The sequence below is a fragment of the Somniosus microcephalus genome, chromosome 4 (assembly GCF_052327205.1).
Source record: "Somniosus microcephalus isolate GS21.2 chromosome 4, FLI_Smic_1.0, whole genome shotgun sequence".
In the NCBI taxonomy this organism is placed as follows: Eukaryota; Metazoa; Chordata; class Chondrichthyes; order Squaliformes; family Somniosidae; genus Somniosus; species Somniosus microcephalus.
In genome coordinates this window covers 97,387,262-97,414,485 of record NC_140990.1, presented here as the reverse complement: position 1 = coordinate 97,414,485, position 27,224 = coordinate 97,387,262, and the positions used below count along the sequence as shown (strand labels likewise).

The 27,224-nt window shown below is 51.1% G+C and overlaps 1 protein-coding gene across 2 annotated transcripts in view; it reads right to left on the bottom strand.

Annotated features, from left to right (window-relative positions):
* The window catches only part of LOC147119549 (uncharacterized), a 101,019-nt gene that overhangs the window by 47,460 nt on the left and 26,335 nt on the right, over window positions 1-27,224 (bottom strand). The window contains exons 2-8 of one of the 2 annotated variants that reach the window (XM_085983752.1): window positions 26,718-26,792; window positions 15,346-15,461; window positions 14,909-14,969; window positions 13,240-13,268; window positions 7,218-7,264; window positions 5,787-5,847; window positions 3,909-3,969 (exon numbers count right to left, since the gene is read on the bottom strand). In XM_085983752.1, the coding sequence (XP_085839878.1) occupies window positions 3,909-3,969; window positions 5,787-5,847; window positions 7,218-7,264; window positions 13,240-13,268; window positions 14,909-14,969; window positions 15,346-15,461; window positions 26,718-26,792 (450 nt within the window). The remainder of the gene's footprint in view (window positions 1-3,908; window positions 3,970-5,786; window positions 5,848-7,217; window positions 7,265-13,239; window positions 13,269-14,908; window positions 14,970-15,345; window positions 15,462-26,717; window positions 26,793-27,224) is intronic. The other variant, XM_085983753.1, reaches the window with a different exon arrangement.

Below are 27,224 nucleotides of genomic sequence, written 5' to 3'. Positions count from 1 at the left end.
GAGCAGTCACACTGTATGGAGACACCAGAGGAGAGAGCAGTCACACTGTATGGAGACACCAGAGGTGAGAGCAGTCACACTGTATGGAGACACCAGAGGTGAGAGCAGTCACACTGTATGGAGACACCAGAGGTGAGAGCAGTCACACTGTACGGAGACACCAGAGGAGAGAGCAGTCACACTGTACAGAGACACCAGGGGTGAGAGCAGTCACACTGTATGGAGACACCAGAGGAGAGAGCAGTCACACTGTACGGGGACACCAGAGGAGAGAGCAGTCACACTGTACGGAGACACCAGAGGAGAGAGCAGTCAGACTGTACGGAGACACCGGAGGAGAGAGCAGTCACACTGTACGGAGACACCGGAGGAGAGAGCAGTCACACTGTACGGAGACACCAGGGGTGAGAGCAATTACACTGTACGGAGACACCAGAGGAGAGAGCAGTCACACTGTACGGAGACACCAGAGGTGAGAGCAGGCACACTGTACAGCGACACCGGAGGAGAGAGCAGTCACACTGTATGGAGACACCAGAGGAGAGAGCAGTCACACTGTATGGAGACACCAGAGGAGAGAGCAGTCACACTGTATGGAGACACCAGAGGTGAGAGCAGTCACACTGTACGGAGACACCAGGGGTGAGAGCAGTCACACTGTACCGAGACACCAGAGGAGAGAGCAGTCACACTGTACGGAGACACCAGAGGTGAGAGCAGTCACACTGTACGAGACACCAGAGAAGAGAGCAGTCACACTGTACGGAGACACCAGAGGTGAGAGCAGTCACACTGTACGGCGACACTGGAGGAGAGAGCAGTCACACTGTACGGAGACACCGGAGGAGAGAGCAGTCACACTGTACGCAGACACCAGGGCTGAGAGCAGTCACACTGTACGGAGACACCAGAGGTGAGAGCAGTCACACTGTACGGAGACACCGCAGGAGAGAGCAGTCACACTGTACGGAGACACCAGGAGTGAGAGCAGTCACACTGTACGGAGACACCAGAGGTGAGAGCGGTCACACTGTACGGAGACACCAGAGGAGAGAGCAGTCACACTGTACGGAGACACCGCAGGAGAGAGCAGTCACACTGTACGGAGACACCGCAGGAGAGAGCAGTCACACTGTACGGAGACACCGGAGGAGAGAGCAGTCACACTGTACGGAGACACCAGAGGTGAGAGCAGTCACACTGTACGGAGACACCAGAGGTGAGAGCAGTCACACTGTACAGAGACACCGCAGGAGAGAGCAGTCACACTGTACGGAGACACCGGAGGTGAGAGCAGTCACACTGTACGGAGACACCGGAGGAGAGAGCAGTCACACTGTACAGAGACACCAGAGGAGAGAGCAGTCACACTGTACGGAGACACCAGGGGTGAGAGCAGTCACACTGTACAGAGACACCAGGGGTGAGAGCAGTCACACTGTACGGAGACACCAGGGGTGAGAGCAGTCACACTGTACGGTGACACCAGTGGTGAAAGCAGTCACACTGTACGGAGGCACCAGGGGAGAGAGCAGTCACACTGTACAGAGACACCAGAGGTGAGAGCAGTCACACTGTACGGAGACACCAGGGGTGAGAGCAGTCACACTGTACGGAGACACCAGGGGTGAGAGCAGTCACACTGTACGGAGGCACCAGGGGAGAGAGCAGTCACACTGTACAGAGACACCAGAGGTGAGAGCAGTCACACTGTACGGAGACACCAGAGGAGAGAGCAGTCACACTGTACAGAGACACCAGAGGTGAGAGCAGTCACACTGTACGGAGACACCAGAGGAGAGAGCAGTCACACTGTACGGAGGCACCAGGGGAGAGAGCAGTCACACTGTACAGAGACACCAGAGGTGAGAGCAGTCACACTGTACGGAGACACCAGAGGAGAGAGCAGTCACACTGTACGGAGACACCAGAGGAGAGAGCAGTCACACTGTACGGAGACACCGGAGGAGAGAGCAGTCACACTGTACGGAGACACCAGAGGAGAGAGCATTCACACTGTACGGAGACACCGGATGAGAGCAGTCACACTGTACGGAGACACCAGAGGTGAGAGCAGTCACACTGTACGGAGACACCAGGGGTGAGAGCAGTCACAATGTACGGAGACACCAGAGGAGAGAGCAGTCACACTGTACAGAGACACCAGAGGTGAGAGCAGTCACACTGTACGGAGACACCAGGGGTGGGAGCAGTCACACTGTACGGAGACACCAGAGGAGAGAGCAGTCACACTGTACAGAGACACCAGGGGTGAGAGCAGTCACACTGTACGGAGACACCAGAGGAGAGAGCAGTCACACTGTACGGAGACACCAGAGGTGAGAGCAGTCACACTGTACGGAGACACCAGAGGTGAGAGCAGTCACACTGTATGGAGACACCAGAGGTGAGAGCAGTCACAATGTATGGAGACACCAGAGGAGAGAGCAGTCACACTGTACAGAGACACCAGGGGTGAGAGCAGTCACACTGTATGGAGACACCAGAGGAGAGAGCAGTCACACTGTACGGGGACACCAGAGGAGAGAGCAGTCACACTGTACGGAGACACCAGTCACACTGTACGGAGACACCAGGAGTGAGAGCAGTCACACTGTACGGAGACACCAGGGGTGAGAGCAGTCACACTGTACAGAGACACCGCAGGAGAGAGCAGTCACACTGTACGGAGACACCAGGAGTGAGAGAGCAGTCACACTGTACGGAGACACCAGGAGTGAGAGAGCAGTCACACTGTACGGAGACACCGGAGGAGAGAGCAGTCACACTGTACGGAGACACCGGAGGAGAGAGCAGTCACACTGTACGGAGACACCAGAGGTGAGAGCAGTCACACTGTACGGAGACACCAGGGGTGAGAGCAGTCACACTGTACGGAGACAGCAGAGGAGAGAGCAGTCACACTGTACGGAGACACCAGAGGTGAGAGCAGTCACACTGTACAGAGACACCGCAGGAGAGAGCAGTCACACTGTACGGAGACACCGGAGGAGAGAGCAGTCACACTGTACGGAGACACCGGAGGAGAGAGCAGTCACACTGTATGGAGACACCAGAGGTGAGAGCAGTCACACTGTATGGAGACACCAGAGGTGAGAGCAGTCACACTGTACGGAGACACCAGAGGAGAGAGCAGTCACACTGTACAGAGACACCAGGGGTGAGAGCAGTCACACTGTATGGAGACACCAGAGGAGAGAGCAGTCACACTGTACAGAGACACCAGAGGAGAGAGCAGTCACACTGTACGGAGACACCAGAGGAGAGAGCAGTCACACTGTACGGAGACACCGGAGGAGAGAGCAGTCACACTGTACGGAGACACCGGAGGAGAGAGCAGTCACACTGTACGGAGACACCGGAGGAGAGAGCAGTCACACTGTACGGAGACACCGGAGGAGAGAGCAGTCACACTGTACGGAGACACCGGAGGAGAGAGCAGTCACACTGTACGGAGACACCGGAGGAGAGAGCAGTCACAGTGTAAGGAGACACCGGAGCAGAGAGCAGTCACACTGTACGGAGACACCGGAGGAGAGAGCAGTCACACTGTACGGAGTCACCAGAGGAGAGAGCAGTCACACTGTACGGAGACACCGGAGGAGAGAGCAGTCACAGTGTACGCAGACACCAGAGGAGAGAGCAGTCACTCTGTACGGAGACACCAGAGGAGAGAGCAGTCACACTGTACGGAGACACCAGAGGTGAGAGCCGTCGCACTGTACGGAGACACCAGAGGAGAGAGCAGTCACACTGTACGGAGACACCAGAGGTGAGAGCCGTCGCACTGTACGGAGACACCAGAGGAGAGAGCAGTCACACTGTACGGAGACACCAGGGGTGAGAGCAATCACACTGTACGGTGACTGTAGAATGAAGGTACTTACCAGAAGACCACCCGACCTGGACACGCTGCTCCCAGAAAATTGTCCTGCTGACTCAGGCCTGCTGTTTGAAGGAACGTGGAGGCAGGAAAACAGGAATCAGCTCAGGAAATGTTAGAACCCCCTTCAATATCCCATTGGATATCGCCCGAACCCCCTTCAACATCCCATTGGACATCGCCCGAGCCCCCTTCAACATCCCATTGGGCATCGCCCGAACCCCCTTCAACATCCCATTGGGCATCGCCCGAACCCCCTTCAACATCCCATTGGGTATCGCCCGAACCCCCTTCAACATCCCATTAGGTATCGCCCGAACCCCCTTCAACATCCCATTGGATATCGCCCGAACCCCCTTCAACATCCCATTAGGTATCGCCCGAACCCCCTTCAACATCCCATTGGGGATCGCCCGAACCCCCTTCAACATCCCATTGGATATCGCCCGAACCCCCTTCAACATCCCATTGGGGATCGCCCGAACCCCCTTCAACATCCCATTGGGGATCGCCCGAACCCCCTTCAATCCAAGATGGGGTGGGGCAGATGGAGCCTGGGCCCTTCTTGCTCTGTGTGGGGCTCAATGACTCACTGGATAAATTCTTTGTGCACTGCGGTGAGCCTCCCCACCCCCACACACTCCAGTGCCGTACTGAGGGTGCGCTGCACTGTCAGGGGTGCCGTCTTTCGCATGAGATGTTAAACCGATGCAACGTCTGCTCTCAAGGGTGGACATAAAAGATCCCATGAGCACTATTTCGAAGAGCAGGGGAGTTCTCCCCAGTGTCCTGGGGCCAAGATTTATCCCTCAATCAACATTATTAAAGAAACAGATGATCTGGTCATTATCACATTGCTTTTTGTGGGCGTTTGCTGTGCGCAAATTGGCAGCCAGGTTTCTACATTACAGCAGCGACTACACTTCAAAAGTTCTTAATTGGCTGTAAAGCACTTGAGACGTCCTGAGGTCATTGCTGTATAAATGCAAGTCTTTCCTTCTTTCACCTGTGCATTACTGTCGGGATAAGGGAAGTTGCGTTCACTGTCCCTGCACGCATTTTAATAGCTCGGGTGGTGAGACACTGGAAGGTGTGGCACAGTGTGAAATCCCTTCACATTCTCTAGACGGGTCACAACGGGATTCCATTCACACACTAACTGGCTCGTTAGGTCTGCTGAGTGTGGGGGAGAACAATAACCATCAGGTCAGCCCACTGTCACATTCCTGAGATTCTCACTCCTGCCCTCTCCCTCGGACGCACGTCACCGCTGACCCCACATCTGCCTTCAATCCTGCCCGCAGCACATCGATCCCTGGATCGACACGTTGCTGCTGTCCACTCAGCATAGAGGCCCTGCTTGGTGTGGTAATGAGCCCCACAGAACTGAGGGGGGCGGGTGGGGGTACCTGCTTCCATCCCCAGTCAGTTAATGCTAGCTTGGCGCAGGGTAGGGAAAGGGGCGGTAGGGGTCAATTGGTACGGAGCCTCACACAGAGCAGGAAGAGCCCAGGTTCCATCCACCCAGTTGATCCCAGCTGGGGCTGGCAATAGGAGGGGAGCTACAATTGGTACTGAGCTGCACTGACAGAAGTGCCACCTTTTGGATGAGACGTTAAACCGAGGCCCCGTCTCGTCTGCCCTCTCGGGTGGACGTAAAAGATCCCACGGCCACGACTGGAAGAAGAGCAGGGGAGTCCTGGGGCTCCCTCAACCAATGTCACTAAAACAGATGACCTGGTCATTTATCACATTGCTGTTTGTGGGATCGTTCTGTGCGCAAATCGGTTGCCATGTTTTCTACATTACAACAGTGACTACACTTCAGAAAAGTTCTTCATTGGCTGATGTGATCCAGCACTCAGACTGTTCCAGCACGTACCTGCTTGAAGTGGTGTTCACACTGCACGACCCGCTGCTTTGAGGAGTCTGTTTTGGCGTGACTGGTGGGAAGTGGTAAAGAGAAGACAAGATTCAGTGTTATCGACGAACTGCTTCCACCGACAAACCGAGCAAACCATTCCCCTCCCAGCACGAAACAAAAGGGCATTAAGCGCGCTCCTCCACTTCCAGCAGCCACAGAACAAACCTAGGCCACGATCCCACCCCACCTCTCGGCGCTGGACTCGGTGAAAGGACTTGACCAACCGGGGTTCTTCTATTTAAATTAATCCAAGAGCGACGGGCCTGCCTGCGAGACGTCAGAACTGACCCACCGCTCTGTGGCCAGACTCTGCCGGGTGACACCTGAACCGGGCAGCTCTGCACTTGTCCCCCAAGCCCTGCTAATGATTGACCAGCAGCCTGTCTCCCTAATGGGACCCAGACGGGCAGACCGAGCCAGGGGTTGGGAGGACTATGCATTCAGCTCCTGTAGATCCTACAAGCTATCGCTCCAGGGTGGTCCAGCTGGACAAACCTGTTACATAGGAACAGGAGGAGGTCATTCAGCCTCGAGCCTGTTACATAGAAACAGGAGGAGGCCATTCAGCCCCTCAAACCTGTTACATAGGAACAGGAGGAGGTCATTCAGCCTCGAGCCTGTTACATAGAAACAGGAGGAGGCCATTCAGCCCCTCAAACCTGTTACATAAGAACAGGAGGAGGTCATTCAGCCTCGAGCCTGTTACATAGAAACAGGAGGAGGCCATTCAGCCCCTCAAACCTGTTAGAGGAACAGGAGTCATTCAGCCTCAAGCCTGTTACATAGAAACAGAAGACAACCATTCAGCCCCTTGACCCTGTTACATAGGAACAGGAGACCATTCAGCCCCTCAAACCTGTTACATAGGAACAGGAGGCCATTCAGCCCCTTGACCCTGTTACATAGGAACAGGAGACCATTCAGCCCCTCGAGCCTGTTACATAAAATAGGAGGCCAGTCAGACCCTCGAGCTTGTTATATAGGAATAGGAACCGGCCATTCAGCCCCTTAAACCTGTTACATAGGAACAGGAGGAGGCCATTCAGCCCCTTAAACCTGTTACATAGGACCAGCGCTCTGTGCTGGGGAACGATAGGTGGTTTTCAGCAGGTTAAACGCATGTTCAGTGGGTTCCGAATCCGTGGCTCTCCCAGTCTACATCCACGCTCTGTCTGGATCTAGGCAAGAGGGATGTGTCTCAATGAGGATTTGTGGGCAATGGGCAAGCATAAACCCTGTCTGTGTGGGTTTAGAGATTCGTCATCGCGGGGCTGGGTCTTTGTCTCACACACCCGGGTGATCAGATAGAAAGAGAAAGGAAGGCGGCTGGAAATGAACCGCAGCAAGACGACTCTGACCAGAGATAGGCTGCACGCCCAGTTCACTTACCTCTGCTCGAGGGAGAAGTGATGGCAATCGGCCGAGGGGTACTGGACCTGCGGAGGGAAAATAAATTGAAAACAGCGATATGCAACGTATGCTGGGGTGACGCACAAACTGAGGAGCGCTGCGTACACAACTGCAGAGTCGGGCCTGTTACATCGGAAACAAGAGGAGGCCATTCAGCCCAAGGTTGTTACATAGGAACAGGAGGAGGCCATTCAGCCCATCAAGCCTGTTACATAGGTACAGGAAGAGGCCATTCAGCCCCTCGCGCCTGTTACATGAGAACAGGAGGAGGCCATTCAGCCCCTCGAGCCCGTTATACAGGAACAGGAGGAGGCCATTCAGCCCTTCGAGGCTGTTACATAGGAACAGGAGGAGGCCATTCAGCCTCTCGGGCCTGTTACACAGGAACAGGAGGAGGCCATTCAGCCCCTCGAGCCCGTTATACAGGAACAGGAGGAGGCCATTCAGCCCTTCGAGGCTGTTACATAGGAACAGGAGGAGGCCATTCAGCCTCTCGGGCCTGTTACACAGGAACAGGAGGAGGCCATTCAACCCGTCGAGGCTGTTACATAGGAACAGGAGGAGGCCATTCAGCCCCTCGAAGTTGTTACATAGGAACAGGAAGAGGCCATTCAGCCCCTCGAGGTTGTTACATAGGAACTGGAGGAGGCCATTCAGCCCATTGTTCTGAAGTCACCCCCCCCCCCACCAGAGGAAATAGTTTCTCTCTCTCTCTACCCTATCAAATCCTTTATTCATCTTAAACACCTCGATTAGATCACCCCTTAATCTTCCATACTCAAGGGAATACAAGCCTAGTCTGTGCAACCTGTTCTCATAATTTAACCCTTTTAGCCCCAGGATCATTCTGGTGAATCGGCGCTGCTCCCCCTCCAAGGCCAATCTATCCTTCCTGAGGTGCGATGCCCAGTTAGCTGATCCCAGCTAGGGGTGGGCGTGGGGGTCAGGGGGAAGGGGCAACATTTGGCCTCAGCGCACCCCTGGGTTAGGGAAAGGCAACGAATCAGCCAGGGGTCCTGCTCCTGATCACTGTCCAGTGACTCTTGCTGGAAAGTTCGGCGGGTGCTGACCGGGGTCAGGCGAGGAGGGTGTCACGCCCCATGTCCTGCCTACCCAAGTGTCAGTTTGGCTCAGTGGGCCGCTCTCTCCTCTCTGGGTCAGAGGGTCGTGGGTTCGGGCCCGGGCCCCACTCCAGCACTTGAATAACCACCACCAAAAAACATGATCAGTGGTCATTCCACTCATTAACTGCGTGTGAGATCTTGCTGTGCATGAAATGCCATAACAATGGTGACTGCACTTCAAAGTGGTGAACTGGCAGTGAAGTGAGCCTGGGTATCCTGGCTGATGTTCCCTCTCTCAATCCCAGGTCAGCGCCGTGGGACGTTTTACTACGTTAAAGGCACTATATAAATGCAAGTTGTTGTTGTTGTGATGATCAGGAGCAGCGACACTGGCTGAAAGGTCAGTATCTGACCCACTCCCCCATCAGAGAGAGAGCGTGAAAGGTCAGTGTCTGATCCAGCCAGCCCCAATCACAAAGAGGAGAGGGTAAAAGGTCAGTGTCTGCCCCACTAGGGTTGCCAACTCTGGTTTGACGCATTCCTGGAGATTTGGTCATGGCTGTATGCCTCAGAGACATGGACCATGTACAGCAGGCACCTCAAAGCTCTGGAGAGGTACCACCAACGCTGCCTCCGCAAGATCCTGCAAATCCATTGGCAGGATAGGCGCACCAACGTCCGTGTTCTTGCTCAGGCCAACATCCCCAGCATCGAAGCTTTGACCACGCTCGATCAGCTCCGATGGATGGGTCACATTGTCCGCATGCCCGATACGAGACTCCCAAAACAAGCGCTCTATTCGGAGCTCCGACACGGCAAGAGAGCCCCAGGTGGGCAGAGGAAACGCTTCAAGGACACCCTCAAAGCCTCCTTGAAAAAGTGTAACATCCCCACCGACACCTGGGAATCCCTGGCCCAAGACCACACAAAGTGGAGGAGAAACATCCGGGAAGGCGCCGAACACCTCGAGTCTCTTCGCCGGGAGCAAGCGGAAGCCAAGCGCAGGCAGCGCACGTCAACCCAAGCACCCCACCCACCCGCCCCTTCAACCACCGTCTGCCCCACCTGTGACAGAGACTGTAGGTCCCGCATTGGACTCATCAGTCACCTGCAAACTCATTGTTAGTGTGGAAGCAAGTCATCCTCGGTTCCGAGGGACTGCCTAAGAGAGAAGACATGGCATTTGATCACATGACACCACTCGGCATTTGATCATGTGCTATTTGCCCACTGATTGCAAATGTTATTGCATTTACCTTAGTTGAGTGACTTAGAATCACCAAGCCCCAAATAAATTATTTGGCTTTTTTGTTTTGTAGTGAGCTGAATAACATAATTTACAGCTCAAAGAAGGAACACAAAAGAAAGATTTAAGAATGAGTAATGTTTAAATAAAAACTATTTCTGCGGTGTTCCTACAGTATCGACCGCAATGAGAAACACCAAATAAACACCACTGATTCAACAAAAGCATCATTAATATAAGCAACTTCTAACTAAAGATTTTGTACAATTTTCGGACTTTTTACAATACACAGCACGTTATCATAATAATAGTAATTAAAACCAAAACCAAATCTAACTGAATTCACTGACTCCCACACCCCACCACTGAAGCCGAGCTTCAGGGAGGTGAGGCTCAATCCTCAGGGAAAAGCACCAAAGCTGCCTGACTCTTGTAATAAAACACATTATACAACAGTGCACATCACAGGCCGACTCGAACTCTTCCCTCGCCCAGTTTGTGTTTCTCTCCCCCTCTAGTTATTTTTATATTATTCCTTCACGGGAGGTGGGCATCGCTGGCAAGGCCAGCATTTATTGCCTATGCCTAGTTGCCCTTGAGAAGGTGGTGGTGAGCCGCCTCCTTGAACCGCTGCAGTCCTTGTGGTGAAGGTACTCCCACAGTGCTGTTAGGGAGGGAGTTCCAGGATTTTGACCCAGCGACGATGAAGGAACCAATGTTCCCTTGAAGCTACGCAGTGCTCGGGAGCTCCCGTGCAGCCGTCTATTAAAGGGAAAAACATTCAGTGGAATTTTGAATGGGCTGCACGGTCCAAAAAAAAAAAAATTAGAGGGAACACTGGAAGGAATGACAATATATTTCCAAGTCGGGGTGGTGTGTGACTCGGAGGGGAACTTGGGGGTGGTGGTCTTCCCTGCTGCCCCTGTCCTTCTAGGTGGAAGAGGTTGCGGGTTTGGGAGGTGCTGCCGAAGAAGCCTTGGCGAGTTGCTGCAGTGCATCCTGTAGATGGTACACACTGCAGCCACGGTACGCCGGTGGTGGAGGGAGTGAATGTTTAAGGTGGTGGATGGGGTGCCAATCAATGGGCTGCTTTGTCCTGGATGGTGTCGAGCTTCTTGAGTGTTGTTGGAGCTGCACTCATCCAGGCAAGTGGAGAGTATTCCATCACACTCCTTACTTGTGCCTTGTAGATGGTGGAAAGGCTTTGGGGAGTCAGGAGGTGAGACACTCGCCACAGAATACCTAGCGCCTCTGACCTGCTCTTGTTGCCACAGTATTTATGTGGCTGGTCCAGTTAAGTTTCTGGTCAATGGTGATCCCCAGGATGTTGATGGTGGGGGATTCGGCGATGGTAATGCCATTGAATGTGAAGGGGAGGTGATTAGACTCTTGTTTGTTGGAGATGGTCAATGCCTGGCACTTGTGTGGTGCTAATGTTACTTGCCACTTATCAGCCCAAGCCTGGATGTTGTCCAGATCTTGCTGCATGTGGGCATGGACTGCTTCATTATCTGAGGAATTATAAATGGAGCTGAACACTACGTAACCATCAGCGAACATCCCCACTTCTGACCTTATGATAGAGGGAAGGTCATTGATGAAGCAGCTGAAGATGGTTGGGCCTAGGACACTGCCCTGAGGAACTCCTGCAGCGATGTCCTGGGGTTGAGATGACTGGCCTCCAACAACCACATCCATCCTTCTTCATGCTAGGCATGTCTCCAGCCAGTGGTGATCCCCATTGACTTCAATTTTACTCGGACTCCTTGATGCCATACTCGGTCAAATGCTGCTTTGATCTCACCTCACCTCTGGAATTCAGCTCTTGTTTCCATGTTTGAACCAAGGCTGTAGTGAGGTCTGGAGCTGAATAGTCCTGGCGGAACCCAAACTGAGCATCGGTGAGCAGGTTATTGGTAAGTAAGTGCCGCTTGATAGCACTGTTGATGATACCTTCCATCACTTTGCTGATGATTGAGAGTAGACTGATGGGGCGGTAATTGGCCGGGTTGGATTTGTCCTGCTTTTTGGGGACAGGACATACCTGGGCAGTTTTCCACATTGTCGGTTAGATGCCACTGTTGTAGCTGTACTGGAATAGCTTGGCTAGAGGCGCGGCTAGTTCTGGAGCACAAGTCTTCAGCACTATAGCCAGGATGTTGTCAGGGCCCATAGCCTTTGTGCTCAGCCGTTTCTTGATATCATGTGGAATGAATCGAATTGGCTGAAGACTGGCATCCGTGATGGTGGGGATCTCAGGAGGAGGCCAAGATGTATCATCCACTCGGCACTTCTGGCTGAAGGTGGTTGCGAGCGCTTCAGCCTTGACTTTTGCACTCACGTGCTGGGCTCCACCATCATTGAGGATGGAGGTGTTCAAGGAGCCTACCCCTCCCAGTCACTCTTTAATTGTCCACCACCATTCATGACTGGATGTGGCAGAACTGCAGAGTTTGTGTTTCTCCCTCCCTCCCTCCCTCCAGTTTGTGTTGCTCATTCCCTCCCTCCAGCTTGTGTTTCTCCCTCCCTCCCCAGTTTGTGTTGTTCTGCCTCTCTCGCTCTCCCTCCCCAGTTTGTGTTGTTCTGTCTCTCTCTCTCCCTCCCAGTTTGTGTTTCTCTCTCTCCCTCCCCCAATTTGTGTTGCTCTCTCAGGACTTACCGAGTTTCTAGGCATTTTTTGTTGGCCCCAGTGCCACCATCCTCACAACCAGTAAGGAAGCGGTGAGTTCCGAATAAGGGAGGCGGCAGCAGCAGGGCTCAGACAACCCGGTTTAGCTGCAAGCCAAGACAGCCGGGGTACTGCGCATGTGCGAACCACACATTCATGGACCGATTTTCCCGAGTCACCAACAGAAGGGCTCGGGAGTCCAATCGCCCATTCGGGTAGACTCCCACCGGAAGCGGGAGGATTGAGAACCCTATTCACCACACACCCCCCGCCGCTCTCCATCACAACAACAATGGCGTGCATTTATATAGCACCTTTAACGGAGTAAAACGTCCCAAGGAGATTCACAGGAGCGATTATCATCGAGCCACACAAGGAGATATTAGGACAGATGACCAAAAGTTTGGTCTAAGAGGTAGGTTTTAAGGAGGGTCTTAAAGGAGGAGGTGGAGAGGTTTAGGGAGGGAATTCCAGAGCTTAGCGCCCAGGCAGCTGAAGGCTTGGCCGCCAATGGTGGAGCGATTAAAATAGAGGATGCGCAAGAGGCCAGAATTGGAGGAACGCTGAGTTCTCGGAGGGTTGGAGGAGGTTACAGAGATAGGGAGTGGCGAGACCATGGAGGGATATGAACACAAGGATGAGAATTTTAAAATTGAGGTATTGCCAGACCGGGAACCAATGTAAGTCAACGAGCAGAGGGGTGAACGGGACTTGGTGCGAGTTAGGATATGGGCAGCAGAATTTTGGATGAGCTCAAAATTATGGAGGGTGGAACATGGGAGGCCGGCCAGGAGAGAGAGGGTGAATGGCCAGTATCTGAAAAACTTCCCCACAAAGCCACCCCCACCCATCAAGAGAGGGGAGAGGGTGAAAGGTCAGTGTCAGATCCACTGGGCTTCTACAGGGAACCAAAGGACGGGACGGAACGCACTGACCATTCTACTATGTTCAAAGATAAATGTATGTTTAACTGAGTTCAGGCTGCACACATTTTGTTAATGAGCTGCAGTACAAAATTCTGACCTTCGAAGCGGGAGTGAATTAGGCGAGGCCTGCGAGGAACAGAAAGAAACAGACATTGAAGCATATTAATCCGAACAGAGTATTGACAAAGAAGACATACTGCGAATACAGTTGGTCAAATAGTAGAGAAATTATAAAACGGACCGAAGGCTGGGGTTCAATAGGGGTCAGAGGGTCAGGACACTAACACACTGACCATTAAAGGGACTGAAGGCTGGGGTTCAATAGGGGTCAGAGGGTCAGGACACTAACACACCGACCATTAAAGGGGCTGAAGGCTGGGGTTCAATAGGGGTCAGAGGGTCAGGACACTAACACACTGACCATTAAAGGACCGAAGGCTGGGGTTCAATAGGGGTCAGAGGGTCAGGACACTAACACACTGACCATTAAAGGACCGAAGGCTGGGGTTCAATAGGGGTCAGAGGGTCAGGACACTAACACACTGACCATTAAAGGGGCCGAAGGCTGGGGTTCAATAGGGGTCAGAGGGTCAGGACACTAACACACTGACCATTAAAGGGACTGAAAGCTGGGGTTCAATAGGGGTCAGAGGGTCAGGACACTAACACACCGACCATTAAAGGGACTGAAGGCTGGGGTTCAATAGGGGTCAGAGGGTCAGGACACTAACACACTGACCATTAAAGGGACTGAAGGCTGGGGTTCAATAGGGGTCAGAGGGTCAGGACACTAACACACTGACCATTAAAGGGACCGAAGGCTGGGGTTCAATAGGGGTCAGAGGGTCAGGACACTAACACACTGACCATTAAAGGACCGAAGGCTGGGGTTCAATAGGGGTCAGAGGGTCAGGACACTAACACACTGACCATTAAAGGACCGAAGGCTGGGGTTCAATAGGGGTCAGAGGGTCAGGACACTAACACACTGACCATTAAAGGGGCCGAAGGCTGGGGTTCAATAGGGGTCAGAGGGTCAGGACACTAACACACTGACCATTAAAGGGACTGAAAGCTGGGGTTCAATAGGGGTCAGAGGGTCAGGACACTAACACACTGACCATTAAAGGGACCGAAGGCTGGGGTTCAATAGGGGTCAGAGGGTCAGGACACTAACACACTGACCATTAAAGGGACCGAAGGCTGGGGTTCAATACTGACCATTAAATTATGCGCTTTCAGGACAGAGAGAGGCGGCAGGGAGGAAGCAAACAGTTGAACCAGAGATTTGATCTGTTCAGTGGACTACATAGGGGGAGCGAGTGGGTGGTGTGAGGAAGGGCGGGGGGGGGGGGGGAAGGGGAAGGGCGGAGTGGGAAGAGCAGAGGGGATGGGGAGAGAAAGGGCACAGTGGGGATGGACATGGAGAGGGCAAGATGCGAGGAGCAGAGGGTAAGGGGAGAGGAAGTGCGGAGTGAAGATGCGAAACGGGGTGAAGGGGAGGGCAAAGTGGGGAAGTGCAGGGGACAGCAGAGTGCGGAATGTAGCGTGCACAGCGGGGAGAGCAGAGCATGGAGAGAGGACCGCGGAGGGCAGACTGCGGAGAGGGTGAGGAATGGGGAGGGGAAGGTTTGGACGAGGACGAGGGCGAGGGTTAGTCACTGCCAGGACAGGTAATGTGACTCGGATTTTCAGGGGGCAGGGGGGGGGGTGCTGTTCTGTGACCCCATGAACTGTGATCTTGGTCGGAGGAGGAGGAGACTCACCTTGGTGAGAGTGAGCAGTTTTTTCATGTCGTTCACTTGGTTTTTCAGCGCTGCCGACTCCCTGTTGGTGGGGAGGAACCAGAAACAAGTTACAAGGTGCTCTGATGCCGCCAGATCACTGCGCAGCCGGGGACAAATGGACGGGTGCCGCCCCCTTGCTCGGAGAAACAAACCGCCCGCGCTGCCAAGGGACGACAGGTGCCCGCTCCCTCCTCGCGCGCGAGATGAAACGAGTCACTTCAACCTGTCATTGTGCTTGGGTCGTTGCATTAAATCACAATACTGATAAAAGCAAGAAGAGAGTATTACATCACAGTAATAATGATCAAAGCAAGAGTATTAAATCACAGTAATAATGATAAAAGCAAGAGTATTAAATTGCAGTAACAAAATGTGATGGAGAATTAAGTTTGGTTAATGGCAATGGTCACACTTACTTCTCCTGTGATCTTATTTTGCATTGTGCCTCTTGCAGAGCGGCCTCCATTTTGGATATCTTGTGCTTATAGAAGGAAAGGAGCAGCTCAGTCTGCTTCCGCTGGAACTGAGTCACCTGGGAAGGAGCAGGGAGACTCATCAGGGACCAGACACCTTAATCCCATAGCTGTACATACAGCAATTTACTTGCACTTCTTTCAATTTAGTATACTGTATTCGCTGCTCACAATGCGCTCTCCTCTACACTGGGGAGGCCAAACGCAGATTGGGTGACCGCTTTGCGGGACACCTCCGTTCAGTCCGCAAGGGGGACCCCGAGTTTCCGGCTGCCTGTCATGTTAATTCTCCACTCCACTCCCACTCTGACCTCTCTGTCTTCAGTCACCTATACTGTTCCAATGAAGCTCAACGTAAGCTCGAGGAACAGCACTATTACGTCCGTGAATAATTGAGACACGGACTGCAGGAGTGGAACAAAATAAGTCTTTACTGGTGGAAGTCAATAGTGAAACTAAAAACACAGGCTCACTAGCGCCTTTTATACAGGGGTGGTCACTGCCGGTACTGCAGTCTGAGACCAGTTATTCTCTTAAAGGTACATACACAACAATTCCTCCCCTTTTAGATAAACAGTACATAACATTCATTTAACAACTAAATGATAACGAATTACAATCACAATTACTGTTGCAAGATACATTGGTTAAGTTTAAGCAATTATAAGTTCAGTCTTTGAGGAGGCTTCCTGATTCTGTCTGGATAACGCCTCTTTGGGGTATCGGGTTCTTCTGGCAATGTTGAGTCGGAATCAATGTCATTGTTTGGTTCATCTGCTTCCAATATTACCGGTTCTGCGGTAGCTGCAATTGGAACGTCGATTTCATTACCAGGTGTATCAGATCGTGGTGTGGAGTTGACGTTTTCCAGTAACTCTAGAATCTGGTCAACATGGCGTCTTACAATGCTCTCCCCAATGTCCACGGTATACATTAGAGGTCCTTGCCGTGTACAGATCGTCCCTGGCTGCCATCTCTCAGTGCGGTAGTCCCGGGCCAAAACTGGTTGACCTATCTTAAAACTCCTGGTCGGCCTATCATTCATATTCTGAAACTGCCTGTTCTCCACATCTCTTCTGACGTTTGGCTTAACCAAATCCAAGTGGCATCGTAGTCTTCGATTGAAGAACATCATGGCTGGAGTTTGGTTGGTAACCGCATGTGTCGCATTCCGGTAGGCAAACAAGAAGTTGTCCACCTTGTGTTGTAGGGGTATATCTTCATTACACATTGCCTTGATAGCCTTCTTGAATGTTTGGACAAACCTCTCGGCCAATCCATTAGTGGCTGGATTATATGGGGCAGATGTGTAATGCTTAACACCATTGTTCTTTAAGAACCTCCGGAACTCTTCAGACACAAACTGTGGTCCATTGTCAGAGCAAATCTGTTCAGGCAGCCCATTCCTGGCGAATATGGTTCGTAAAACTGTGATAGTTTTTTCCGTGGTGGTTGAGGACATTTTTATTACCTCTGGCCACTTTGAATGTGCATCCACCGCAATTAAAAACATCGAGTCCATGAAGGGACCAGCAAAATCAATGTGCACCCTTTGCCATGGAGATGAGGGCCACTCCCATGGATGCAAAGGAGCTTGTGGTGGGGCGTTTTGGACCTTCTGGCATCCTGCACAGCTCTTGGTCATCTCTTCAATTTCTCTATCGATTCCCGGCCACCACACAAACGCTCTGGCTAAGTTCTTCATTTTTACCCCACCCAGATGACCCTCATGAAGCTCATTGAGCACTCTATCCGTCAACTTAGGTGGAATTACTACTCTGGATCCACACATCAAGGTTCCTCTGCACACTGACAGCTGTTCTCTTCTCGGCGAGAATGCTGGCAGCAGTGGGTCGCCATGTGCTGGCCATCCCTTCACCGTTAAATCATAGACCCGTGATAGTGTCGGGTCATTCCGTGTTTCCTTTTCTATGTTTGCATTCGTCACAGGGAGACATTCGACTATGGTCGAGTGGAATAACTCCATTGGATCCACTGCAAGGTCGTCTTCTTCCACCGTTGGCAACGGTAGGCGTGACAATCCATCAGCATTCCCATGCTGTTTAGTTCCTTTGTACTCAATGTCATATTGGTGTGCCCCTAGGAAAAGGGACCACCTCTGCAGCCGTTGTGCTGTCATTATCGGTACACCCTTCTGAGGGTTGAAAATGGAGACAAGAGGTTGATGATCAGTTAGTAGAATAAATTTTTGACCGTGCAGGTAGTGATTGAACTTCTTCACCCCCCACACTAGGCTGAGGGCCTCTCTGTCAATCTGGGCGTAGTTACGCTCGGCAGAAGTTCACGAGTGTCACGCAAAAGCTATCGGCCTCTCTAAACCATCAAGGAATTTATGTGACAGTACCGCCCCAATGCCGTAGGGAGACGCATCACACGCCAGTCTGATCGGCAGTGCTGGGTTGTAGTGAGCCAATACTTCCCTTGAAGTGATTAAGTCCTTACTCTTCTGAAAAGCCCGCTTACAATCATTGCTCCATTCCCATGCTACTCCCGTTCGTAGCAGGGCGTTCAGTGGGTGCAGAATTGTCGACAAATTCGGCAAAAACTTATGATAGTAATTCACCAATCCGAGGAATGACCTCAGTTGCGACACATTTTCAGGCGCTGGGGCCTTAACAACCGCTTCAATTTTGTCAGGGGACTTATGTAACCCCTCTTCATCAATCACGTGGCCACAATACGATATCTGTTTCTTAAAAAATTCGCACTTGGGGCGGTTGGCTCGCAGCCCATGTTCCCGTAGCCGAGTGAGCACCTGTTCCAGGTTGTTAAGGTGTTCACTGTCATCTTCACCTGTCACAAGGATGTCGTCCAAGTAACACTGAGTCCCCGGAGTCCCTTGCAGGACTTGTTCCATCGCTCTTTGCCATATCGCCGGAGCCGATGCTACTCCGAATACCAATCGATGATACTGGTAAAGACCTTTGTGAGTGTTTATCGTGAGATACTTCCTAGAGGACTCTTCAACCTCCATCTGCAAATATGCTTGTGCTAGGTCAATTTTTGTAAAACGCTTCCCTCCAGATAGCGAGGCGAAGATGTCTTCTATCCTTGGAAGAGGATATTGTACTGTGTGAAGGACTGGGTTCACCGTCACCTTGAAATCCCCACAGATGCGAATCTTCCTTGGCTCCCCGGACTTATTGCTTAACGTTTTCTTCATGACAGGAACAATGGGTGTCGCCCAGTAGCTCTTAGACAACACGCCCGCCTTCTCCAGCTCTGCCTCGACGGCTGGGCGAATTGCATATGGTACCGGTCTTGCTTTGAAAAACTTTGGGAACTGCATTCTCTTCTATTTTTATCGAGGCGGTTACGCCTTTAAGCGTGCCCAGTTCTTGTTGAAATACCTCTTTGGCGTTAGCTAAGATTGTTGACAATCGTCCAGGAGTGACGTCTTCATCTTTTTTACCGTCCACTGTCATTGCATGAATGGAGTGCCAATCTAAGTTTATCTTCCTGATCCATTCCCGTCCCAATAACGGTGGTCCACCATTTGGCAGTATGTAGAGATACAATTTCCATATTTTCTTGCCATTGTATTCGACAGGCACCTTTATTTTTCCTCTGGGGTATACTTTTTGCCCCGTATACGTCGTCAAGACGATGGATGTCTCTCTCAAGGGTATGTGTGAAAATAGCCGCTCGTAGTCTCGTCGATTCATGACGGTTAGCGCTGATCCTGTATCCAATTCCATTTTAACTTGGGACCCTGCTATCGTGAGGGTGACCCAAATGGTTCAGTGATCCTCTTTTGCGATTACATTGTGAAGTTTGAGACAGCTTAGTCTCCTGCTCCCGGATTCACTATCGCTCATCTGGTCTTCGGAACTACTGTCCGTCATCTTTTGTACTTTCTTGTACGGTTCCTTAGTCGCCTTTTTGTTGTTGCTGGTCTTCTTCCCAGACCTGCAAACTCGTGCAATGTGTCCCATCTTCCCGCATTGCCTGCATATTTTGTCTTTGGACCAGCAGTCCTTCTGGTCATGGTTAGTTCTGCCGCAGCGATAACATTTTGCAAATCCCCGTGTCATTTCGTGGGTGCCGTATTCCTGTGGTTTTTGTTGAATTTCTTCAGCTCCCCTGGCTGCTGCTTCATACGATACTGCCACGCTGAAAGCCTTATCTAGCTTCAGCTCTTTCTCTGAGAGTAACTTCTTCTGTGTTCCTTCACTCGAGTCCACAGACAAATTTGTCCCGTAGGGTAGCTGCCAGTCCTGCTACGAACTGGCAGTGCTTTGATAGCTTGCGTAGTTCCGTAAGATACTCAGCATTGCTCTCATCTTTGTGCTGAGTTCTCCTGTGGAATTTAAATCTTTCTGCTATCAACAGCGGTGCAGGGTTTAGGTGTTCCTGTAGGACAGCAACAATTTTGTTAAAACTCTTCGCCTTCGGTTTGGCTGGAGTAATCAGGTCCCGCAATAGGCCGTACGTTCTAGCGCCCATTAAGTTTAGCAATATCGATGCCTTTTTCTCCTCCGCTATTTCGTTTGCCTCGAAATATACCTCGACTCTTTCCACATACGTGGTCCAGTCCTCTATTGTATTATCAAAAGCAGTGATACAGCCAGTCTTCGGCATCTTGCAAATCTAAAATGGCGCCTCCCGCGCTTCGCCTTCTTCCCCGATTTAACAAAATGGCGCCTCCCGCGCTTTGCCTTCTTCCCCGCTGTTGTTAGCGCTGCTTTCCACCGTTTCTTGCGCGTTTAATATTTTTTATTTTATTATTTTCCCGTCGTGGAGCGGACCCTCTGGGACACTTCCCTCCCTCTTCTTAGGTCCGAACGCTGCCCGGCTTCGAAGTACCGGCCGCGCCCTGTGTGCTCCACCCTCTCTCTCTGCTTCCCGACTCGCTGCCCGGCCCTGTTACAGAGCCACCCGATCGAGCTCTCGCCCGCCGCAGCCCAGGAAGGATCAGTGCACTACCTGCCACCAGCCCGATTAGCTGGGAAACCACAGACTGGGGAACCAAGCCTGGCTCTTGACAGTCTCTCCTGCAAGTTTTCAATCCGACGATTTGGAGGGCGGTTGCCCACGGTCGACGCCCGTTTCTCGACTTTCTTTGGATTCTATTTTTTTCTTTCTTCTGGCTTCGACCTTCAAAAACGTCGTCTGAGGTGCTGCCGAGTTGCAGGTAAGTTCGTTTCTTACTCGTCGCCAGTATTACGTCCGTGAATAATTGAGACACGGACTGCAGGAGTGGAACAAAATAAGTCTTTACTGGTGGAAGTCAATAGTGAAACTAAAAACAGAGGCTCACTAGCGCCTTTTATACAGGGGTGGTCACTGCCGGTACTGCAGTCTGAGACCAGTTATTCTCTTAAAGGTACATACACAACAAGCTCATCTTTTGATTCGGCACTTTACAGCCTTCCGGACTCAACATTGAGTTCAACAGTTTCAGATCATAACCACTGCCTCCATTTTTTAGGATGGCAGCTGTTGATGATTCTGCTATTCCCATTTATGCCTCCTCTAGACCCATCTATTGTTCATGGTGTGGAGATGCCCGAGTTGGACTGGGGTGGACAAATGTAAGAAGTCACACAACACCAGGTTATAGTCCAACAGCTTTATTTGAAATCACAAGCTTGCGGAGCGCTGCTCCTTCGTCAGGTGAAGTGGAGAAATGCATAAAGACACAGCTTATATAGTCAGAGAATCATGTCAGATGTTTATAGGTACTGTTTCCAACTGCCATTTATCACACCTCGGCAGAGAGATAATCACAGCAATCAAAGGTGTGAATGGTGTCCAAACAGGTCACCAGTTATTCCCTTAAAGGGACATACACAACAATTCCTCCCCTTTTAGATAAACAGTACATAACATTCATTTAACAACTAAATAATAACTAATTACAATTTTCTCAGTAATATATACATCAACTGGAATAGTCATTTATAAGTTCAGTCTTTGAGGAGGCTTCCTGATCCGGACTGGATAGCGCCTTTCTCGAGTATCCTGTTCTGGCGGTGGAGTCAATTCTGGCTCATTGTCATTGGTGGGTTCGTCAGCTTCCAATACCCCTGCTTCTGAGGTAGACGCAATCTGTACTTCGGGCTCATTACCAGGTGCACATGCTTGTGGTACAGGTTTGGCTTGTTCCTGTGACTCTAGAATCTGGTCAGCATGGCGTCTCACGATGCTCTCTCCAATGTCCACTGTGTACATTAGCGGTCCCTGCTCTGTGCATATCGTGCCTGGCTGCCATTTTTCTGTTCGGTAGTCGCGGGCCAAGACTGGTTGCCCTATCTTGAAGCTCCTGGTTGGCTTCTCATTTATGTGCTGGAACTGCTTATCCTCAACATCTCGTCTTATGTTTGATTTGAGCAAATCCAAGCGACATCTTAGTCTCCGGTTAAAAAACAGTACGGCTGTAGTTTGGTTGGTTATTGCATGTGTCGCATTCCGGTAAGCAAACAGGAAGTTATCCACCTTGTGTTGCAGTGGTATGTCGTCATTATACATTGCCTTTATGGCCTTTTTAAAGGTCTGAACAAACCTTTCAGCCAATCCATTTGTGGCTGAATGATATGGGGCAGATGTGTAATGTTTCACCCCATTATTCTTCAGGAACCTCCGGAAATCCTCAGACACAAACTGTGGGCCATTGTCGGAACAGATCTGTTCTGGTAACCCATTCCTGGCGAAGATGGTCCTTGGGACTGCAATAGTTTTCTCCGTGGTGGTGGAGGACATTTTAATGACCTCTGGCCATTTCGAATGGGCGTCCACAGCGATTAGAAACATTGAGTCCATAAATGGACCAGCGAAATCAATGTGTACCCGTTGCCATGGAGATGAGGGCCACTCCCATGGATGTAGCAGGGCCTGTGGTGGAGCATTTTGGACCTTCTGGCATCCTGTGCATCTCTTGGTCATAGCCTCGATTTCTTTATCGATTCCCGGCCACCACACAAACGCCCTGGCTAGGCTCTTCATTTTTACCCCTCCCAGATGACCCTCGTGAAGCTCCTTGAGTACTCTATCTCTCAACTTGGGTGGAATTACCACTTGGGATCCACACATCAAGGTTCCCCGGCACACTGACAGCTGTTCCCTTCTTGGCGAGAATGCTGGCAACAGTGAGTCGCCATATGCTGGCCATCCCTTCACCGTCAAATCATAGACCCGAGTGTGTGTTGGGTCATTTCGGGTTTCCTTCTCAATACTTGCGTTTGTAACAGGCAAACATTCGTCTATGGTCACATGGAATATCTCCACAGGGTCCACTGCAGGTGCTTCTTCCGCCGTAGGCAACGGTAGGCGCGACAGCCCATCAGCGTTTCCATGTTGTTTCGTACCTTTGTACTCTATGTCATACTGATGTGCCCCTAGAAAAAGTGACCATCTTTGCAGCCGTTGCGCCGTCATCACCGGAACACCCTTCTTTGGGTTAAAAATTGAGACCAGGGGTTGATGATCAGTCAGTAGGGTGAATTTCTGCCCGTGCAGATAGTGATTGAACTCCTTCACCCCCCACACCAGGCTGAGGGCCTTCCTGTCAATCTGGGCGTAGTTACGCTCGGCTGAGGTTAGCGAGCGCGATGCAAAGGCTATTGGCCTCTCTGAACCGTCACGGAATTTGTGTGACAGCACCGCTCCAATGCTGTAAGGTGACGCATCACATGCCAACTGAATCGGTAGTGTTGGGTTGTAGTGGGCCAATACTTCTTTTGAAGTGATTTGGCATTTACATTCCTGAAAGGCACGCTTACACTCATCACTCCATTTCCATGTTACACCAGTTTGAAGGAGGGCGTTCAGTGGGTGCAGAATTGTAGATAAATTCGGCAAGAACTTATGGTAGTAGTTCACCAACCCGAGGAACGACCTCAGTTGCGACACATTTTCTGGTGCTGGAGCCTTGACTACAGCCTCAATCTTGTCCGGCGACTTATGCAACCCTTCCTCATCAATCATGTGGCCACAATACGAGATTTGTCTCCTGAAGAACTCGCATTTGGGACGGTTGACTCGTAGCCCATATCCCTGCAATCTCGTGAGCACCTGTTCCAGCTTGGCAAAGTGTTCATTGTCATTTTCGCCCGTAACCAGGATGTCGTCCAAATAACACTGGGTCCCCGGGATCCCTTGCAGGACTTGTTCCATTGCCCTCTGCCACATAGCCGGGGCCGATGCTACCCCAAATACCAGTCGATTGTACTGGTAAAGGCCTTTGTGAATGTTTATCGTGAGGTATTTCCTAGATGCTTCTTCCACCTCCATTTGTAGATACGCTTGAGCCAGGTCAATCTTTGTAAAACATTTCCCTCCAGATAGTGAGGCGAAAATATCTTCTATCCGCGGAAGCGGATACTGTACTGTGTGCAGGACTGGGTTCACAGTCACCTTGAAGTCCCCACAGATGCGAACCTTCCTTGGCTCCCCAGGCGTGCTGCTCAATGCTTTCTTCATTACAGGAACGATGGGTGTGGCCCACTCGCTCCAGCCCACCTTAGACAGCACCCCTGAACGCTCCAGACTCTCCAGTTCAGCTTCCACAGCTGGGCGTATCGCGTATGGCACCGGTCTGGCCTTGAAAAATGTTGGGGTTGCGTTATCCTCAATCTTTATGGTTGCCTTTACTCCTTTTAGAGTCCCACGTCCTTGTTGGAACACCTCTTCTGCGTCAGATAGAATTTGTGACAGATGTCCAGGTGCGACGTCATCATTTTTTTTTGTCAGTCACAGTTAGTGCCAGAATGGAATGCCAATCCAATTGTAGTCTTCGGATCCATTCACATCCCAATAATGGTGGTCCTCCATCTCGTAGTATATACATGTATAGTTTCTGTGTTTCCTTTCCGTTATATTCAACTGGCACCCTTATTTTTCCTCTGGGGTAGACCTTTTGCCCCGTGTATGTCTTCAATACAATGGACGTGTCCTTTAAGGGTATGTGTGAGAATAGCCGCTCATAGTCTCGTCGATTCATGACAGTTAGGGCTGATCCTGTGTCCAATTCCATCTTCACTGGGGACCCTATCATGAGGGTGACCCAAATGGTTCGGTGATCTTCTTTTGCGATCACGTTGTGTAACTTTAAACAACTTAGTCGCCTGCTCCCGGAGTCCTTATCACTCTCCTGATCTTCTGAACTACTATCTGTCAGTTTCTTTACTTTCCTGTACTGTTCCTTAGTAGTTCTTGTCGTGTTGGTCTTCTTTCCCGACCTGCAGACTCTTGCTATATGTCCCATTTTCCCCGCATTGCCTGCATATTTTGTCTTTAAACCAGCAGTCCTTCTGCTCATGGGTTGTTCTGCCGCAGCGATAGCACTTTTCGGCTCCATATGCCATTTTGTTAGCGCTGTATTCTTGTGGTTTCTGTTGTATTTCCGCAGCTCCCCGTGCTGCTGCTTCGTAGGATACTGCCACGCTGAAAGCCTGTTCTAGCGTCAGGTCCTTTTTTGAAAGTAGTCGTTTCTGGGTTCCTTCACTCTGGAGCCTGCAGACAAACTTATCCCGTAAGGTGTCTGCCAGTCCTGCTCCGAACTGGCAGTGCTTCGATAACTTGCATAGTTCCGTAAGATAGTCAGCATTGCTCTCATCTTTGTGCTGGTTTCTTTTATGGAACTTGAATCTTTCTGCTATCAGCAGTGGTGTAGGGCTTAGATGTTCCTGTAAGATATGAACAATCTCCTCAAAACTTTTCTCCATTGGTTTAGCTGGGGTAATTAAATTCCGCAATAGGCTGTACGTACTCGCGCCCATCAGATTTAATAATACCGACGCCCTCTTTCCATCAGCCACCTCATTTGCCTTGCAGTACACTTCAATTCTTTCCACATACGTGGTCCAGTCTTCTACCTCGTTGTCGAAAGCAGTGATACTGCCACTTTTCGGCATCTTGGGCGATTTAAAATGGCGCCTCCCGCGCTTTTGCTTCTTCCCCAATGGAATAAAATGGCGCCTCCCGCGCTTTTGCTTCTTCCCCTTACTGCCACGCTGCTCCTAGCGTTCTACAGGGTAATGGCGGCGACCCGCAGCTTCGGCGCGTCTCGCTTTCCTTCCCCCCCCGTTTAGTTTCTCTCCGCTGTCCTGTTCTTGAGCACCGACCGCGCCCTGGGCGCTCCACCCTCTCTCTTGTTTTATTTTCCCGGCGACGCTGCGCGGCCCGATTTGTAGAGCCGCTCGATCGAGCTCGAGCCCGCCGCAGTCTGGAAGGGTCAGCGCGCTACCTGCTACCAGCACGATTCGCTGGAACCACAGTCTCTCCCGCAATTCTCCAAACACCGATGGATTCTTTGGGCGGTTGCCCTTGGTCGACGCCCGTTGCTCAGACTACGACCTTCCAGGACCTTCCTTTCAGGCGAGATCCCCGTGAGATGATGCCACACTGCAGGTGAGTTCGAACTTACTCGTCGCCAATGTAAAGTCCGCACCTCAATAATACACGGACTTCGGGAGAACAGTTTAACAGGTACTTTACTGAACAAGAGGCAGCTTGAAAATGAAACTACAGAAGCCTGCTAGGGCCTTTTATACAGGGGTGGTCACTGCCGGTACTGCAGTCTAAGACCAGTTATTCCCTTAAAGGGACATACACAACACTTTCCTCCCCTCATTCCCTACCTCTGCATTTGCTTAAAACCTGTTACATCAGTTTTGACAAAAGGTCAACCTAAAATGGGTGACTGCTTCTCTCTCCACAGATGCTGCCTGACCTGCTGAGTATTTCCAGCATTTTATGTTTTTATTTCAGATTTCCAGCATTCGCAGTATTTTGCTTTTGTACCTTAAACCCAGGGCAGTACAAGGCGTGCTGAGAGAGGCACTTACCTTGTGGAGCTGGTATTACCCCCATCCCTTTTACTGCTAAGGTCCCCGACCACTGGGAAACCAGCGCAGCAACAGTCAATTTTAAAGAGGGCTCCCTATTGCATTTGGGGAGTCCAATTTAAATACATTAATGAAGTGTCCCACCTCTCCAAGGAACTCTCTCGCTTTCCCCGCATTTAACTCTTTAACCCTATCCCACTTGTGGAGAGTGTGGGTGGGGGAGGGGGTGGGGGGGGCTGATAAACATCGAGGGCCTGGAATATCCCCAGCTGTTTCAGCGGTGGGCGATGCCTAGATTCCGTTAGCCGCAGCACAAGCCCACTACCCTCGAGGGCACGCTTCGTGTGGTCGCCACTGCTGGTGAAAATCTTGGCTTCCCTTTTCCATAGTGTCAGTGGCCTTGCTACACTCCCTCCCCTCCCCCACCCCGAATTCAGCGATTGGAGCAGAGCGTCCTCTGCCTACCCAGTTGCTGTGTGGATTTTAACCCCAGTGAGTGACACTCACCAGTGCAATGTGCTCCAGGTATTTCCTGCAGATCTCCGATGGCTTTTTGAAGTACATCCGTTCGTAGGATGCCATCTAAAGGAAGAAAGAGCGGCTAAGCTTTGCATCTGCAGGTTTTGACTTGTTCCCTCCTTGTCAACTAAATGTGCTAACAGTCTGTGTGGGTGAAGGGTTGCTGTACTGCCCATACCATATCTCACCTAGTGGGCATCTAACATACGCAAAACTAGCACTGCTCAATCTAATGCATCCCCCAGTCCGACACACCTCCTCAATCTGACACACCACTCCAATGTATTACATACACTGCTCTATCTCAAGCCCCTCCCTGCAACTCTAAGCCACTGCAAAGCTGTTCACGTTATTTACTTTAAATTATAAACGATGCGATTTCTTAATTTAATAGAATATGAAAGTCAGTAAGCAGCTTCTTACGTTGTCTGTCAGCGCCAAGTATTTGCAGGCTGATCCACAGATGCTACATTTATCTGTAACACAGAGATAGAG